At 47.1% G+C, this 15,156-nt stretch overlaps 1 protein-coding gene across 1 annotated transcript in view; it reads right to left on the bottom strand.

The window, feature by feature from the left end:
* The window catches only part of EFCAB6 (EF-hand calcium binding domain 6), a 174,060-nt gene that overhangs the window by 38,361 nt on the left and 120,543 nt on the right, over positions 1-15,156 (bottom strand). The window contains exons 17-19 of the mRNA XM_088478314.1: positions 4,592-4,706; positions 1,039-1,172; positions 520-755 (exon numbers count right to left, since the gene is read on the bottom strand). Coding sequence (XP_088334440.1) covers positions 520-755; positions 1,039-1,172; positions 4,592-4,706 — 485 coding nt within the window. The remainder of the gene's footprint in view (positions 1-519; positions 756-1,038; positions 1,173-4,591; positions 4,707-15,156) is intronic.

The following is a 15,156-nucleotide window of genomic DNA, read 5'->3' as shown; positions in this document are numbered from 1 at the left end:
ACATGGAGAAGTTTAAAAAAATTGCTCAATATAACCCAAACAGCAATAATTAGTTGATTAACCCTTTAAATTTAATTCTTAATTGAAGGAGATTAATTCCTGTTATCGTTCAGTCCCATGGCAACACAAAATGCATGTAACAAAATATTTTCCCAGTTTAAGTTTATTTTAAAATGAGATGTCACTTAAAAAAAAACAAACGCACAAAAAAATAATATTTGGAACAAGGTAACATAAAAGAAGAATTATTTTGCATTGCTAGGATTTAAATAGTCACTCAATGTGTATAACGGTCTGAGCCAGAGATCACGGAGAATCCCCGGGTAGGCCAGGTAAACAGGCTCTCTTACCCAGACCATTAGACACAAGAGTGATCTTCTGAATGTTTTATTTAGGGCATTCTAAAGGTAACAGATTCGGATACAGGTGATACAATGGCACAACTGCTGCTCCGATGGTCAGAGACAACCGGAGCCACCCTGCACCTTATTAGATCGGTTTCTGTTTGGAAAGGGTTACCTGTAAAACGCATTGAGCCAGGGAGGACAGTCCCCTTTCTCCTGCCTTTGCACTAAGTTGAGGAAATCGAGGTAATTTAGAGTGGACGTTAGGTTCAGTCCCAGGAGGCCCAGCAAACGTTCGTACTCCTTCTGGGTGATGAAGAACAGGAAGCTGTCCAGGAGGTGGCGGAGGTCATGCATGGTGACAATGCCGTCGCGGTTACTGTCTATTTTATAAAAGGCAGTGTATGTGTCCTGAGGATCATGGAATCAGATGGGTTAGTCACAGGCCAAAATGTGTGATTACTGTGTATAAACTAGCAGAAAAGAACAAACAGGACAGACTGTGGGGGTTTTTAGTAGTGGAGATGTTGCCCATAGCAACCAATCAGATTCTACTTAATTATTTATCTAACACCTTCTAGAAGATAATAGCTGGAATCTGATTGGTTGCTATGGGCAACATCTCCACTGTTTATTAATGGCTTTTCAAATGAGTTACACTACACAATATCTTGTACATTAAATATCTCCTTACCCCGTATCCTTCTTTTAACTTCTCCGGAAACTGGATGAGACACTCTTCCGCGGTCATATAATGGGACTTGGTATTATTCACCCGATGGTTGGGGCTATTATGTAACTTATCCCCGGGTCCGTCTCCTGATGGGACTAAGAAGGAAAAAATCCTCATATATGGGATCTTCTGCTAGCACATAAATGTCAACTAGATCTGACTATTACTACTGTACTTTCAAAACATATCACATTTCTATTCTTTCTACGGTACCTATCCAAATGGGTCAAAACATTTTTTTTTATTTAATTATATAAATAACATCGCCAAATAATTATTCAGTCAGTGGAGGCCGCCATATTGTGTGCTTGACCAGTATTCATGGGGATCCAGTCTATCAATTCACTAGAAACCAAAGACAATAGTGTCCTGCAAACAGGGCCAGTTTAAGAGAGGAGGGGCCCGTGTGCAGGACCTGGGCAGGCCCCATTCTTCTCTGCGTCGCTGTAGACTCTGGCAGTCTACTGCACATGTGCAGGTCTCTGGAAAAATGGTGCATTCTTGGTGACTTCTCTACTGTGCATGCGCTAATCTCTGGGAAAATGGCCGCTGCTCCATTTTTGTGGTGATTTCTGCTGCTACTGCAACTCCAACACAGGACTCCAGAGAGAATGAGTATAATTATATGGGTGCTGGGTGTGCGGTGTGTGTCCACTGGACCCCGGGGCCGTGTGCACTGCACACCCTGCACCCATTATAGCAAAGGTGTAGCTAAAGTAGGTGCTGAGGTTGCAGCTGCTATGAGGCTCGGGCCTCCTTTGGGGCCCGGTCCTCCCCCTGCACCCACTTACGCTGCCATTGGGTGGGTGATCACCTCCAGAGTCCCATGGGTGGCTTTTAATTTCTTACAAGTGTGCTGCTTGCAGAGCAGCAAATCTGCTGTCCCGGTCTCGGGTCACCTTCGTCTCTCCTCGCTGATGCTGGGAGAAGGTATGGCTGTGGTGAGCCTTCTGGGACATCCCTGCCATGAACATGCATCTTCCCAGCATCAGTGAGGAGAGATGGAGTTGGACGGGCCTTGCAGCAGCGCAGTGGTAAGAAATGAAAAGTTGACCACAGGGCTCAGGAGGTGAGCGTCCGCCCCGCTCTGAGTAGGGTGTGGAGGGGAAGTGGGGCAGTGGGGGGGGGGGGCCTGTGGCAATTGTGCTATGGTGCCCCCATGGGTTTTGCTATGACCTTGCATTACAGATATGGTAATGACTGCAAATCTCTTGCTCCAGCTGCTAGCAGCGACCCGAATACCGCAGTGTAAGTGAAGGACGCACAGCCTGAGGAACAACTACCCACACCTTGGTATCTAATGACCGTGGATTATCTGTTACGGACAGAGCGAATTATCCTTCACGCCAGCCGGCCGGCGGTAAGCAATAGCGCTCTGCGCGAGTGGGGGGGAACTGATGTGGCTGAATATGCTAATAGACGAACTCTGCTATTTGTACTAAAGCAGATTGCCCTCCACTACAATACGATAAAGATTAAAGTTTACACCGCCGTATGGACTGTGGGCCTGATTCAGACCCGCTCGCGAGTGCAGGACGCTCGCAAGCGGATCGATGGTGCCCTACTCCGCATGCGCACAACAGAGGGAGCTCCGTCGTGCGCATGCGCGAGACCCGGCTAGCGACGGGGTAGCCGTCGCTCCGGGTCTCGCACCAAAGTGCTGTCGATGTTGATTGACAGCACGCCCCCATTGGTGGGCGTGCCAGGGGGCGTGGCTGCCAGACGGAGGCCGTCTGAAGCCTGCCCCACTGACATCAGTAGTTATGTCAGTGGGAGTGATTTTGGCTCTGATAGAGCCAAAATCACTCCAGGGCTTGCGGCAGCGAGACCCTACCGCAGGGTCTCCGTCGCAAGCCCGATGGTTGCGATGGTCTTGACCATCGCGACCATCATCATGGACGCTTGCTATAGCTGTGGGTGGTCACCCACAGCTATACGAGCGTCCAAGAGGCCGCTCCATTTTCATGTAGGAGGGCCCTGATTCAGAGCGAGCGAGCTCTGAATCAGGCCCTGATTCATATAAATCACGGGGATAAAATGTTTTAAGTGGAGACAACTACACTTGTTAAAGATCTGAGCCAAAATATACTAATACTCCCTCCTGTATGAGAGGAAAGACGGATTCCTTGTTTCCACTGTCTGATTAGTGCTGTGTGGAGCTGGAGCAGACGTGGCTATTTAAATAACGAAACATTTTTTTATGCAAGAGACACCCACTGCAGGGGCGAATTTCTTCTGGTTTTTGTATATTTAAGCCAACCTATGTTTTTTACCAGATTGGTTTTATATAATTCTTTGTGTGTCTATATTTATTTCATGTATTTTATAATTTTCATGTAATTATGTTGTAGATATATGTGTATTTATACATATGATGTTAATAAATTGTTATATTTTTTGTTAAATTAGCGCTCTTTGTCTGATGAGTCGATACAAGTAGATACCAAAATTTGTTATTAGTGTCACAAATGATATATTAATTGACGCTATGTTCAGATTTTTTTATATTTCTTACTAGGTGGGAATCACAGGAATATTCCTTATTAGGAGCAGCTATCGTTTACTATTTTGTACATCATCACTAATTGTGAGCGCCTGAAAGTTATATAGTTTGTATATTTGCAAACTATATTAGTTTTTCTAACTAGTGGATTGGTTGGAATGAAAATCTGGTAAGGTATGAAAGAAAATGACAATCAGCAATTTGCTCCCAAATGCCGGAAAATGGACAAAAACTGTTGTTTGAACAAATTGTTTAGATCAAACATTTAACAAACTTGTCTGACGCCATTTTCATCTGTTTTCTGGCATTTAGGAGCAAATTGCTGATCATCAGTTACTCCCATACGTTACCAGATTTTCATTCCAACCAATCAATTAGTTGGCTGGTTGGACAGATAATCTTTAGATGTGTGACCAGCTTAACACACCATTGAATTGCATTTAAGTGCACTCACCTCTCTGGTACAGAGGGTGACATCTATACAGTGGCTGGCTTGCAGTACACTATCGTTAGTGCTGATAACAAAAGTCTTTCTGTTTTCTATACATATATGGCATTAATACTGCCACGCAGCTGGCACCATATATCATAAATAACATTGTCCCAAGTGTTATCATGGTTGCTTTCAAATCAAGGCTATGTAATGCCTAGTTGGATGTGGCTCACAAATTAATAATAATCTTGTAGATAATTTATAGCACCCATAGAAGGGATAGGGCTTTTCACAACATGTATAATACCAGGCTGTGACAATAATCCCCGCCACTGGGGGGTGCTGTAATTATGTCTGATGATAATACCTGATTTATTTAAACTAGTTTCCTAACATGTATATAAGGGTTTGAGTGAGTGTAGAGTTCACAAGGACTTCCCTTGCCTGTGAGTATTTATAAACAACTGCAAAAAGAAGAGATTCATTAACTTATATAACAAAATGATAAAGTTGACGCTTGTGTCAACACAAGATATCTGCGCATCTGAATATAACATTATTATGTATAGAAAATATACCTTCAAATAATGACACAAAGTCCAGATAACTTAGCCCTTCCTTTGTGAATCCCAATTTTTGGGTTAAGTCGTTAAACTGATCGTCATCTAAATACAGCTGGTGATCCTGCAGAACCTGCGGAATGCAGAATTAATTAGCGATTGGGAAACATGTAGCCATTGAGGATGTGTCAATTTCTAAGGTGCAAATTATCAAATAACAGACAGTGGCGCTCAGAGATTTACAGCGAGGGATCTGTGATTTAAAGTCTTTCCGAGTCTTAAAAAAATGAAAAATAAATGGCAAGTGTGTTAATGATTGGAACGAGCTCTCTAAGGAGGCCGGCCGCGGATCAGTCGGAAAAATATTGCCACGGGGAACCATAAAACTCCAGAACTGTATGTTTTTTCCCTTTCAAAAGTTACTCCCGAGTCTCCCGGGTGAAATATTTCTTTCTCCTGGGAAGAAATGACTTACATAATTAGGGCTTGACAGATGAAATGTAATGAATTATTTCAGTAAATGTAACTACTTGAATGACAGCAGGCACCCAAAAGTGAACCCATTTTTGACAGCAGGGAAATTATTATTATTAAGATTTTTATTTTTTTAAACAACAAACAATCTTTACACTTTGTTAATTTAGTCATAAGTAATCTAAATTAGAGCTCACATATGTACTGGCTTATGTTCCATGCAGGTAAATATGCAAATGTAGTGACTCAATCCCGTTTTAAAAAAAACTGACAGATTTTTATAAAATCCTCAATTCTAAATATGTTAAAATTTTTAAAAATAAATAAATAATTTGCACTTACTGTACCATCATTATTTCTATGTGTACGCCACATATCTCCTGCAATTCTTGTAGAGATATTCAGCATACCACTATTCTTGACTGTAGACCCCAAATATCTGCTATATATAACCATAGAAGGCCCATTTATCAATGATCGCTTTTGCAATGCAATCAGGACATGCCAGTAACGACCCTGATCGCATTGCAAAAAGCGATCCTATAGTCCGGATGTACCATCCGGGACATGCAGGGACATGGGCTCCGATAGGAGCCCGTCCCTGCGATGTCTGCGGAGAGCGGCCGGCCAGTGCAGGGGGTGGTGTGCATGCACCGCTCCGTGGCCTGCACATGCACATCCGCCATAGCCGGGGAGGGTTCTGGCGGATCCCTCCACCGGCTAATAGTGCGCGGTGTAGCCCATAGGCTACAGCGGCTAACAACGTCTTCAGATGGTGTTAGCTGCGGGGGCCAATATCGGGAATGCATCGCATTCCAGATATTAGTAAATTTGGCAACATCGCTTCCCCCATAGAAACCTATGGGGGAGGTGGCTTCCAGCGGCAATGTAGGGTCCCTCCTTCATACATCCGGGGGATACTTAGTATTTGAGGTAATCCTCAAATACACTTTGATAAATGGACCCCTAGCTGTTGTTCGTGGCTTCACCCATGATGAAATCGCTTCTGCCAACATTATTTTTATTTGAGTTGTTGTAGTTGTATTGCTTTGCATAGGGGCCCTGTTGCGGGAGTGGCCATGTGACCAGAAGCGCTATGCAGACTGATAGCAGCAGCGCCTTCACCCACCACTCACACCAATGTCACTGTGTACAGACTGCTATGTAGCCTATCCTATTCACCCACCACTCACACCAATGTCACTGTGTGCCCTGTGCACATACTGCTATGTAACCTCTCCTATTCACCCACCACTCACACCAATGTGACTGTGTGCCCTGTGCACAGACTGCTATGTAGCCTATCCTATTCACCCACCTCTCACACCAATGTCACTGTGTGCCCTGTGCACAGACTGCTATGTAACCTCTCCTATTCACCCACCACTCAAACCAATGTCACTGTGTGCCCTGTGCACATACTGCTATGTAGCCTATCCTATTCACCCACCTCTCACACCAATGTCACTGTGTGCCCTGTGCACAGACTGCTATGTAACCTCTCCTATTCACCCACCACTCAAACCAATGTCACTGTGTGCCCTGTGCACAGACTGCTATGTAACCTATTAAATTCACCCAAGTCTCACACCAATGTCACTGAGTGCCCTGTGCCCAGACTGCTATGTAGCCTATCCTATTCACCCACCACTCACACCAATGTCACTGTGTTGTGCCCTGTGCACAGACTGCTATGTAGCCTATCCTAATCACCCACCTCACACCAATGTCACTGTGTGCCCTGTGCACAGACTGCTATGTAGCCTATTCTATTCACCCACCACTCACACCAATGTCACTGTGTGCCCTGTGCAGAGACTGCTATATAACCTATCCTATTCACCCACCTCTCACACCAATGTCACTGTGTGCCCTGTGCACAGACTGCTATGTAACCTCTCCTATTCACCCATCACTCACACCAATGTCACTGTGTTCCCTGTGCACAGACTGCTATGTAACCTCTCCTATTCACCCACCTCTCACACCAATGTCACTGTGTGCCCTGTGCACATACTGCTATGTAACCTCTCCTATTCACCCACCACACACACCAATGTCACTGTGCCCTGTGCACAGACTGCTATGTAACCTCTATCCTATTCACCCACCACTCACACCAATGTCACTGTGTGCCCTGTGCACATACTGCTATGTAACCTCTCCTATTCACTCACCACTCACACTAATGTCACTGTGTGCCCTGTGCACATACTGCTATGTAACCTCTCCTATTCATCCACCACGCACACCAATGTCACTGTGCCCTGTGCACAGACTGCTATGTAACCTCTCCTATTCACTCACCACTCACACTAATGTCACTGTGTGACCTATGCACATACTGCTATGTAACCTCTCCTATTCACCCACCACACACACCAATGTCACTGTGCCCTGTGCACAGACTGCTATGTAACCTCTCCTATTCACCCACCTCTCACACCAATGTCACTGTGTGCCCTGTGCACAGACTGCTATGTAGCCTATTCTATTCACCCACCACTCACACCAATGTCACTGTGTGCCCTGTGCACAGACTGCTATATAACCTATCCAATTCACCAACCTCTCACACCAATGTCACTGTGTGCACTGTGCACAGATGTTATGTAGCCTATCCTATTCACCCACCACTCACACCAATGTCACTCTGTGCCCTGTGCACAGACTGCTATGTAACCACTCCTATTCACCCACCACTCACACCAATGTCACTGTGTGCCCTGTGCACAGACTGCTATGTAGCCTATCCTATTCACCCACCTCTCACACCAATGTCACTGTGTGCCCTGTGCACAGACTGCTATGTAGCCTATTCTATTCACCCACCACTCACACCAATGTCACTGTGTGCCCTGTTCACAGACTGCTATGTAACCTCTCCTATTCACCCACCACTCACACCAATGTCACTGTGTGCCCTGTGCACAGACTGCTATGTAGCCTATCCTATTCACCCACCACTCACACCAATGTCACTGTGTGCCATGTACACAGACTGCTATGTACCCTATGCTATTCACCCACCTCTCACACCAATGTCACTGTGTGCCCTGTGCACAGACTGCTATGTAGCGTATCCTATTCACCCACCACTCACACCAATGTCACTGCGTGCCCTGTGCACAGACTGCTATGTAGCCTATCCTATTCATCCACCACTCACACCAATGTCACTGTGCGCCCTGTGCACAGACTGCTATGTAACCTATCCTATTCACCCACCACGCACACCAATGTCACTGTGTGCCCTGTGAACAGACTGCTATGTAGCCTATCCTATTCATCCACCAGTCACTCCAATGTCACTGTGTGCCCTGTGCACAGACTGCTATGTAACCTCTCCTATTCACCCACCACTCACACCTATGTCACTGTGTGCCCTGTGCACAGACTGCTATGTAACCTCTCCTATTCACACACCACTGACACCAATGTCACTGTGTGCCTTGTGCACAGACTGCTATGTAGACTATCCTATTCACCCACCACTCACACCAATGTCACTGTGTGCCCTGTGCACAGACTGCTATGTACCCTATGCTATTCACCCACCACTTACACCAATGTAACTGTGTGCCCTGTGCACAAACTGCTATGTAGCCTATCCAATTCACCCAACACTCACACCAATGTCACTGTGTGCCCTGTGCACAGACTGCTATGTAGCCTATCCTATTCACCCACCAGTCACTCCAATGTCACTGTGTGACCTGTGCACAGACTGATATTTAAACTATCCTATTCATCCACCACTCACACCAATGTCACTGTGTGCACTGTGAACAGACTGCTATGTAACCTCTCCTATTCACAAACCACTCACACCAATGTCACTGTGTGCCTTGTGCACAGACTGCTATGTAGCCTATCCTATTCACCCACCAGTCACTCCAATGTCACTGTGTGACCTGTGCACAGACTGCTATTTAAACTATCCTATTCATCCACCACTCACACCAATGTCACTGTGTGCCCTGTGAACAGACTGCTATGTAACCTCTCCTATTCACAAACCACTCACACCAATGTCACTGTGTACCATCTGCATAGACTGCTATGTAACCTGTCCTATTCATCTACCACTCACACCTATGTCACTGTGTGCCCTGTGCACAGACTGCTATGTAAGCCTATCCTATTCACCCACCACTCACACCAATGTCACTGTGTGTCCTGTGCACAGACTGCTATGTAACCTCTCCTATTCACCCACCTCTCACATCAATGTCACTGTGTGCCCTGTGCACAGACTGCTATGTAACCTCTCCTATTCACCCACCACTCACACCAATGTCACTGTGTGACCTGTGCACAGACTGCTATGTAAGCCTATCCTATTCACCCACCACTCACACCAATGTCACTGTGTGTCCTGTGCACAGACTGCTAAGTAACCTCTCCTATTCACCCACCACTCACACCAATGTCACTGTGTGACCTGTGCACAGACAGCTATGTAAGCCTATTCTATTCACCCACCACTCACACCAATGTCACTGTGTGTCCTGTGCACAGACTGCTATGTAACCTCTCCTATTCACCCACCACTAACACCAATGTCACTGTGTGCACCGTGCACAGACTGCTGTGTAGCCTATCCTATTCACCCACCACTCACTCCAATGTCACTGTGAGCCCTGTGCACAGACTGCTATGTAACCTCTCCTATTCACCCACCACTCACACCAATGTCACTGTGTGCCCTGTGCACAGATTGCAATGTAGCCTATCCTATTCACCCACCACTCACACCAATGTCACTGTGAGCCCTGTGCACAGACTGCTATGTAACCTCTCCTATTCACCCACCTCTCACACCAATGTCACTGTGTGCCCTGTGCTCAGACTGCTATGTATCCTATCCTATTCACCCACCACTAACACCAATGTCACTGTGTGCCCTGTGTACAGACTGCTATGTGACCTCTCCTATTCACACACCACTCACACCAATGTCACTGTGTGCCCTGTGCACAGACTGCTATGTGACCTCTCCTATTCACCCCACCACTCACACCAATGTCATTGTGTGCCCTGTGCACAGACTACTATGTGATCTCTCCTATTCACCCACCACTCACACCAATGTCATTGTGTGCCCTGTGCACAGACTGCTATGTACCCTATGCTATTCACCCAACACTCACACCAATGTCACTGCGCGCCCTGTGCACAGACTGCTATGTAGCCTATCCTATTCACCCACCACTCACACCAATGTCACTGCACGCCCTGTGCACAGACTGCTATGCAGCCTATCCTATTCATCCATCACTCACACCAATGTCACTGTGTGCCCTGTGCGCAGACTGCTATGTAGCCTATCCTATTCACCCACCACTCACACCTATGTCACTGTGCGCCCTGTGCGCAGACTGCTATGTAACCTATCCTATTCACCCACCAGTCACTCCAATGTCAGTGTGCCCTGTGCACAGACTGCTATGTACCCTATGCTATTCACCCACCACTCACACCAATGTCACTGTGTGCCCTGTGCACAAATTGCTATGTAACCTATCCTATTCATACACCACTCACACCAATGTCACTGTGTGCCCTGTGCACAGACTGCTATGTAACCTCTCCTATTCACCCACCACTCACACCAATGTCACTGTGTGCCCTGTGCACAGACTGCTATGTAACCTCTCCTATTCACCCACCTCTCACACCAATGTCACTGTGTGCACTGTGCACAGATGTTATGTAGCCTATCCTATTCACCCACCACTCACACCAATGTCACTCTCTGCCCTGTGCACAGACTGCTATGTAACCACTCCTATTCACCCACCACTCACACCAATGATACTGTGTGCCTTGTGCACAGACCGCTATGTAGCCTATCCTATTCACCCACCACTCACACCAATGTCACTGTGTGCCATGTACACAGACTGCTATGTACCCTATGCTATTCACCCACCTCTCACACCAATGTCACTGTGTGCCCTGTGCACAGACTGCTATGTAGCCTATCCTATTCACCCACCACTCACACCAATGTCACTGTGTGCCCTGTGCACAGACTGCTATGTAGCCTATCCTATTCACCCACCTCTGACACCAATGTCACTGTGTGCCCTGTGCACAGACTGCTATGTAGCCTATTCTATTCACCCACCACTCAAACCAATGTCACTGTGTGCCCTGTGCACAGACTGTTATGTAACCTATTAAATTCACCCAAGTCTCACACCAATGTCACTGAGTGCCCTGTGCCCAGACTGCTATGTAGCCTATCCTATTCACCCACCACTCACACCAATGTCACTGTGTTGTGCCCTGTGCACAGACTGCTATGTAGCCTATCCTAATCACCCACCTCACACCAATGTCACTGTGTGCCCTGTGCACAGACTGCTATGTAGCCTATTCTATTCACCCACCACTCACACCAATGTCACTGTGTGCCCTGTGCACAGACTGCTATATAACCTATCCTATTCACCCACCTCTCACACCAATGTCACTGTGTGCCCTGTGCACAGACTGCTATGTAACCTCTCCTATTCACCCATCACTCACACCAATGTCACTGTGTTCCCTGTGCACAGACTGCTATGTAACCTCTCCTATTCACCCACCTTTCACACCAATGTCACTGTGTGCCCTGTGCACATACTGCTATGTAACCTCTCCTATTCACCCACCACACACACCAATGTCACTGTGCCCTGTGCACAGACTGCTATGTAACCTCTATCCTATTCACCCACCACTCACACCAATGTCACTGTGTGCCCTGTGCACAGACTGCTATGTAACCTCTCCTATTCACTCACCACTCACACTAATGTCACTGTGTGCCCTGTGCACATACTGCTATGTAACCTCTCCTATTCATCCACCACGCACACCAATGTCACTGTGCCCTGTGCACAGACTGCTATGTAACCTCTCCTATTCACTCACCACTCACACTAATGTCACTGTGTGACCTATGCACATACTGCTATGTAACCTCTCCTATTCACCCACCACACACACCAATGTCACTGTGCCCTGTGCACAGACTGCTATGTAACCTCTCCTATTCACCCACCTCTCACACCAATGTCACTGTGTGCCCTGTGCACAGACTGCTATGTAGCCTATTCTATTCACCCACCACTCACACCAATGTCACTGTGTGCCCTGTGCACAGACTGCTATATAACCTATCCAATTCACCAACCTCTCACACCAATGTCACTGTGTGCACTGTGCACAGATGTTATGTAGCCTATCCTATTCACCCACCACTCACACCAATGTCACTCTGTGCCCTGTGCACAGACTGCTATGTAACCACTCCTATTCACCCACCACTCACACCAATGATACTGTGTGCCTTGTGCACAGACCGCTATGTAGCCTATCCTATTCACCCACCACTCACACCAATGTCACTGTGTGCCATGTACACAGACTGCTATGTACCCTATGCTATTCACCCACCTCTCACACCAATGTCACTGTGTGCCCTGTGCACAGACTGCTATGTAGCCTATCCTATTCACCCACCACTCACACCAATGTCACTGTGTGCCCTGTGCACAGACTGCTATGTAGCCTATCCTATTCACCCACCTCTCACACCAATGTCACTGTGTGCCCTGTGCACAGACTGCTATGTAGCCTATTCTATTCACCCACCACTCACACCAATGTCACTGTGTGCCCTGTGCACAGACTGCTATGTAAACTATCCTATTCACCAATCTCTCACACCAATGTCACTGTGTGCCCTGTGCACAGACTGCTATGTAACCTCTCCTATTCACCCACCACTCACACCAATGTCACTGTGTGCCCTGTGCACAGACTGCTATGTAGCCTATCCTACTCATCCACCACTCACCAATGTCACTGTGTGCCCTGTGCACATACTGCTATGTAACCTGTCCTATTCACCCACCACTCACACCAATTTCACTGTGTGCCCTGTGCACAGACTGCTATGTAACCTCTCCTATTCACCCACCACTCACACCAATGTCACTGTGTGCCTTGTGCACAGACCGCTATGTAGCCTATCCTATTCACCCACCACTCACACCAATGTCACTGTGTGCCATGTACACAGACTGCTATGTACCCTATGCTATTCACCCACCTCTCACACCAATGTCACTGTGTGCCCTGTGCACAGACTGCTAAGTAGCGTATCCTATTCACCCACCACTCACACCAATGTCACTGCGTGCCCTGTGCACAGACTGCTATGTAGCCTATTCTATTCATCCACCAGTCACTCCAATGTCACTGTGTGCCCTGTGCACAGACTGCTATGTAACCTCTCCTATTCACCCACCACTCACACCTATGTCACTGTGTGCCCTGTGCACAGACTGCTATGTAACCTCTCCTATTCACACACCACTGACACCAATGTCACTGTGTGCCTTGTGCACAGACTGCTATGTAGACTATCCTATTCACCCACCACTCACACCAATGTCACTGTGTGCCCTGTGCACAGACTGCTATGTACCCTATGCTATTCACCCACCACTTACACCAATGTAACTGTGTGCCCTGTGCACAAACTGCTATGTAGCCTATCCTATTCACCCAACACTCACACAAATGTCACTGTGTGCCCTGTGCACAGACTGCTATGTAGCCTATCCTATTCACCCACCAGTCACTCCAATGTCATTGTGTGACCTGTGCACAGACTGCTATTTAAACTATCCTATTCATCCACCACTCACACCAATGTCACTGTGTGCCCTGTGAACAGACTGCTATGTAACCTCTCCTATTCACAAACCACTCACACCAATGTCACTGTGTGCCTTGTGCACAGACTGCTATGTAGCCTATCCTATTCACCCACCAGTCACTCCAATGTCACTGTGTGACCTGTGCACAGACTGCTATTTAAACTATCCTATTCATCCACCACTCACACCAATGTCACTGTGTGCCCTGTGAACAGACTGCTATGTAACCTCTCCTATTCACAAACCACTCATACCAATGTCACTGTGTGCCCTGTGCATAGACTGCTATGTAACCTGTCCTAATCATCTACCACTCACACCTATGTCACTGTGTGCCCTGTGCACAGACTGCTATTTAAACTATCCTATTCATCCACCACTCACACCAATGTCACTGTGTGCCCTGTGAACAGACTGCTATGTAACCTCTCCTATTCACAAACCACTCACACCAATGTCACTGTGTGCCTTGTGCACAGACTGCTATGTAACCTCTCCTATTCACCCACCTCTCACATCAATGTCACTGTGTGCCCTGTGCACAGACTGCTATGTAACCTCTCCTATTCACCCACCACTCACACCAATGTCACTGTGTGACCTGTGCACAGACTGCTATGTAAGCCTATCCTATTCACCCACCACTCACACCAATGTCACTGTGTGTCCTGTGCACAGACTGCTATGTAACCTCTCCTATTCACCCACCACTCACACCAATGTCACTGTGTGACCTGTGCACAGACAGCTATGTAAGCCTATCCTATTCACCCACCACTCACACCAATGTCACTGTGTGTCCTGTGCACAGACTGCTATGTAACCTCTCCTATTCACCCACCACTAACACCAATGTCACTGTGTGCACCGTGCACAGACTGCTGTGTAGCCTATCCTATTCACCCACCACTCACACCAATGTCACTGTGAGCCCTGTGCACAGACTGCTATGTAACCTCTCCTATTCACCCACCACTCACACCAATGTGACTGTGTGCACCGTGCACAGACTGCTGTGTAGCCTATCCTAGTCACCCACCACTCACACCAATGTCACTGTGTGCCCTGTGCCCAGATTGCTATGTAGCCTATCCTATTCACCCACCACTCACACCAATGTCACTGTGAGCCCTGTGCACAGACTGCTATGTAACCTCTCCTATTCACCCACCTCTCACACCAATGTCACTGTGTGCCCTGTGCTCAGACTGCTATGTATCCTATCCTATTCACCCACCACTAACACCAATGTCACTGTGTACCCTGTGTACAGACTGCTATGTGACCTCTCCTATTCACACACCACTCACACCAATGTCACTGTGTGCCCTGTGCACAGACTGCTATGTGACCTCTCCTATTCACCCCACCACTCACACCAATGTCATT

This window comes from Taudactylus pleione, unplaced genomic scaffold (assembly GCF_031769625.1).
Source record: "Taudactylus pleione unplaced genomic scaffold, aTauple2 ptg000212l, whole genome shotgun sequence".
In the NCBI taxonomy this organism is placed as follows: Eukaryota; Metazoa; Chordata; class Amphibia; order Anura; family Myobatrachidae; genus Taudactylus; species Taudactylus pleione.
The sequence above is the reverse complement of the archived record's forward strand: the minus strand, read 5'-3'. Positions and strand labels throughout refer to the sequence as shown.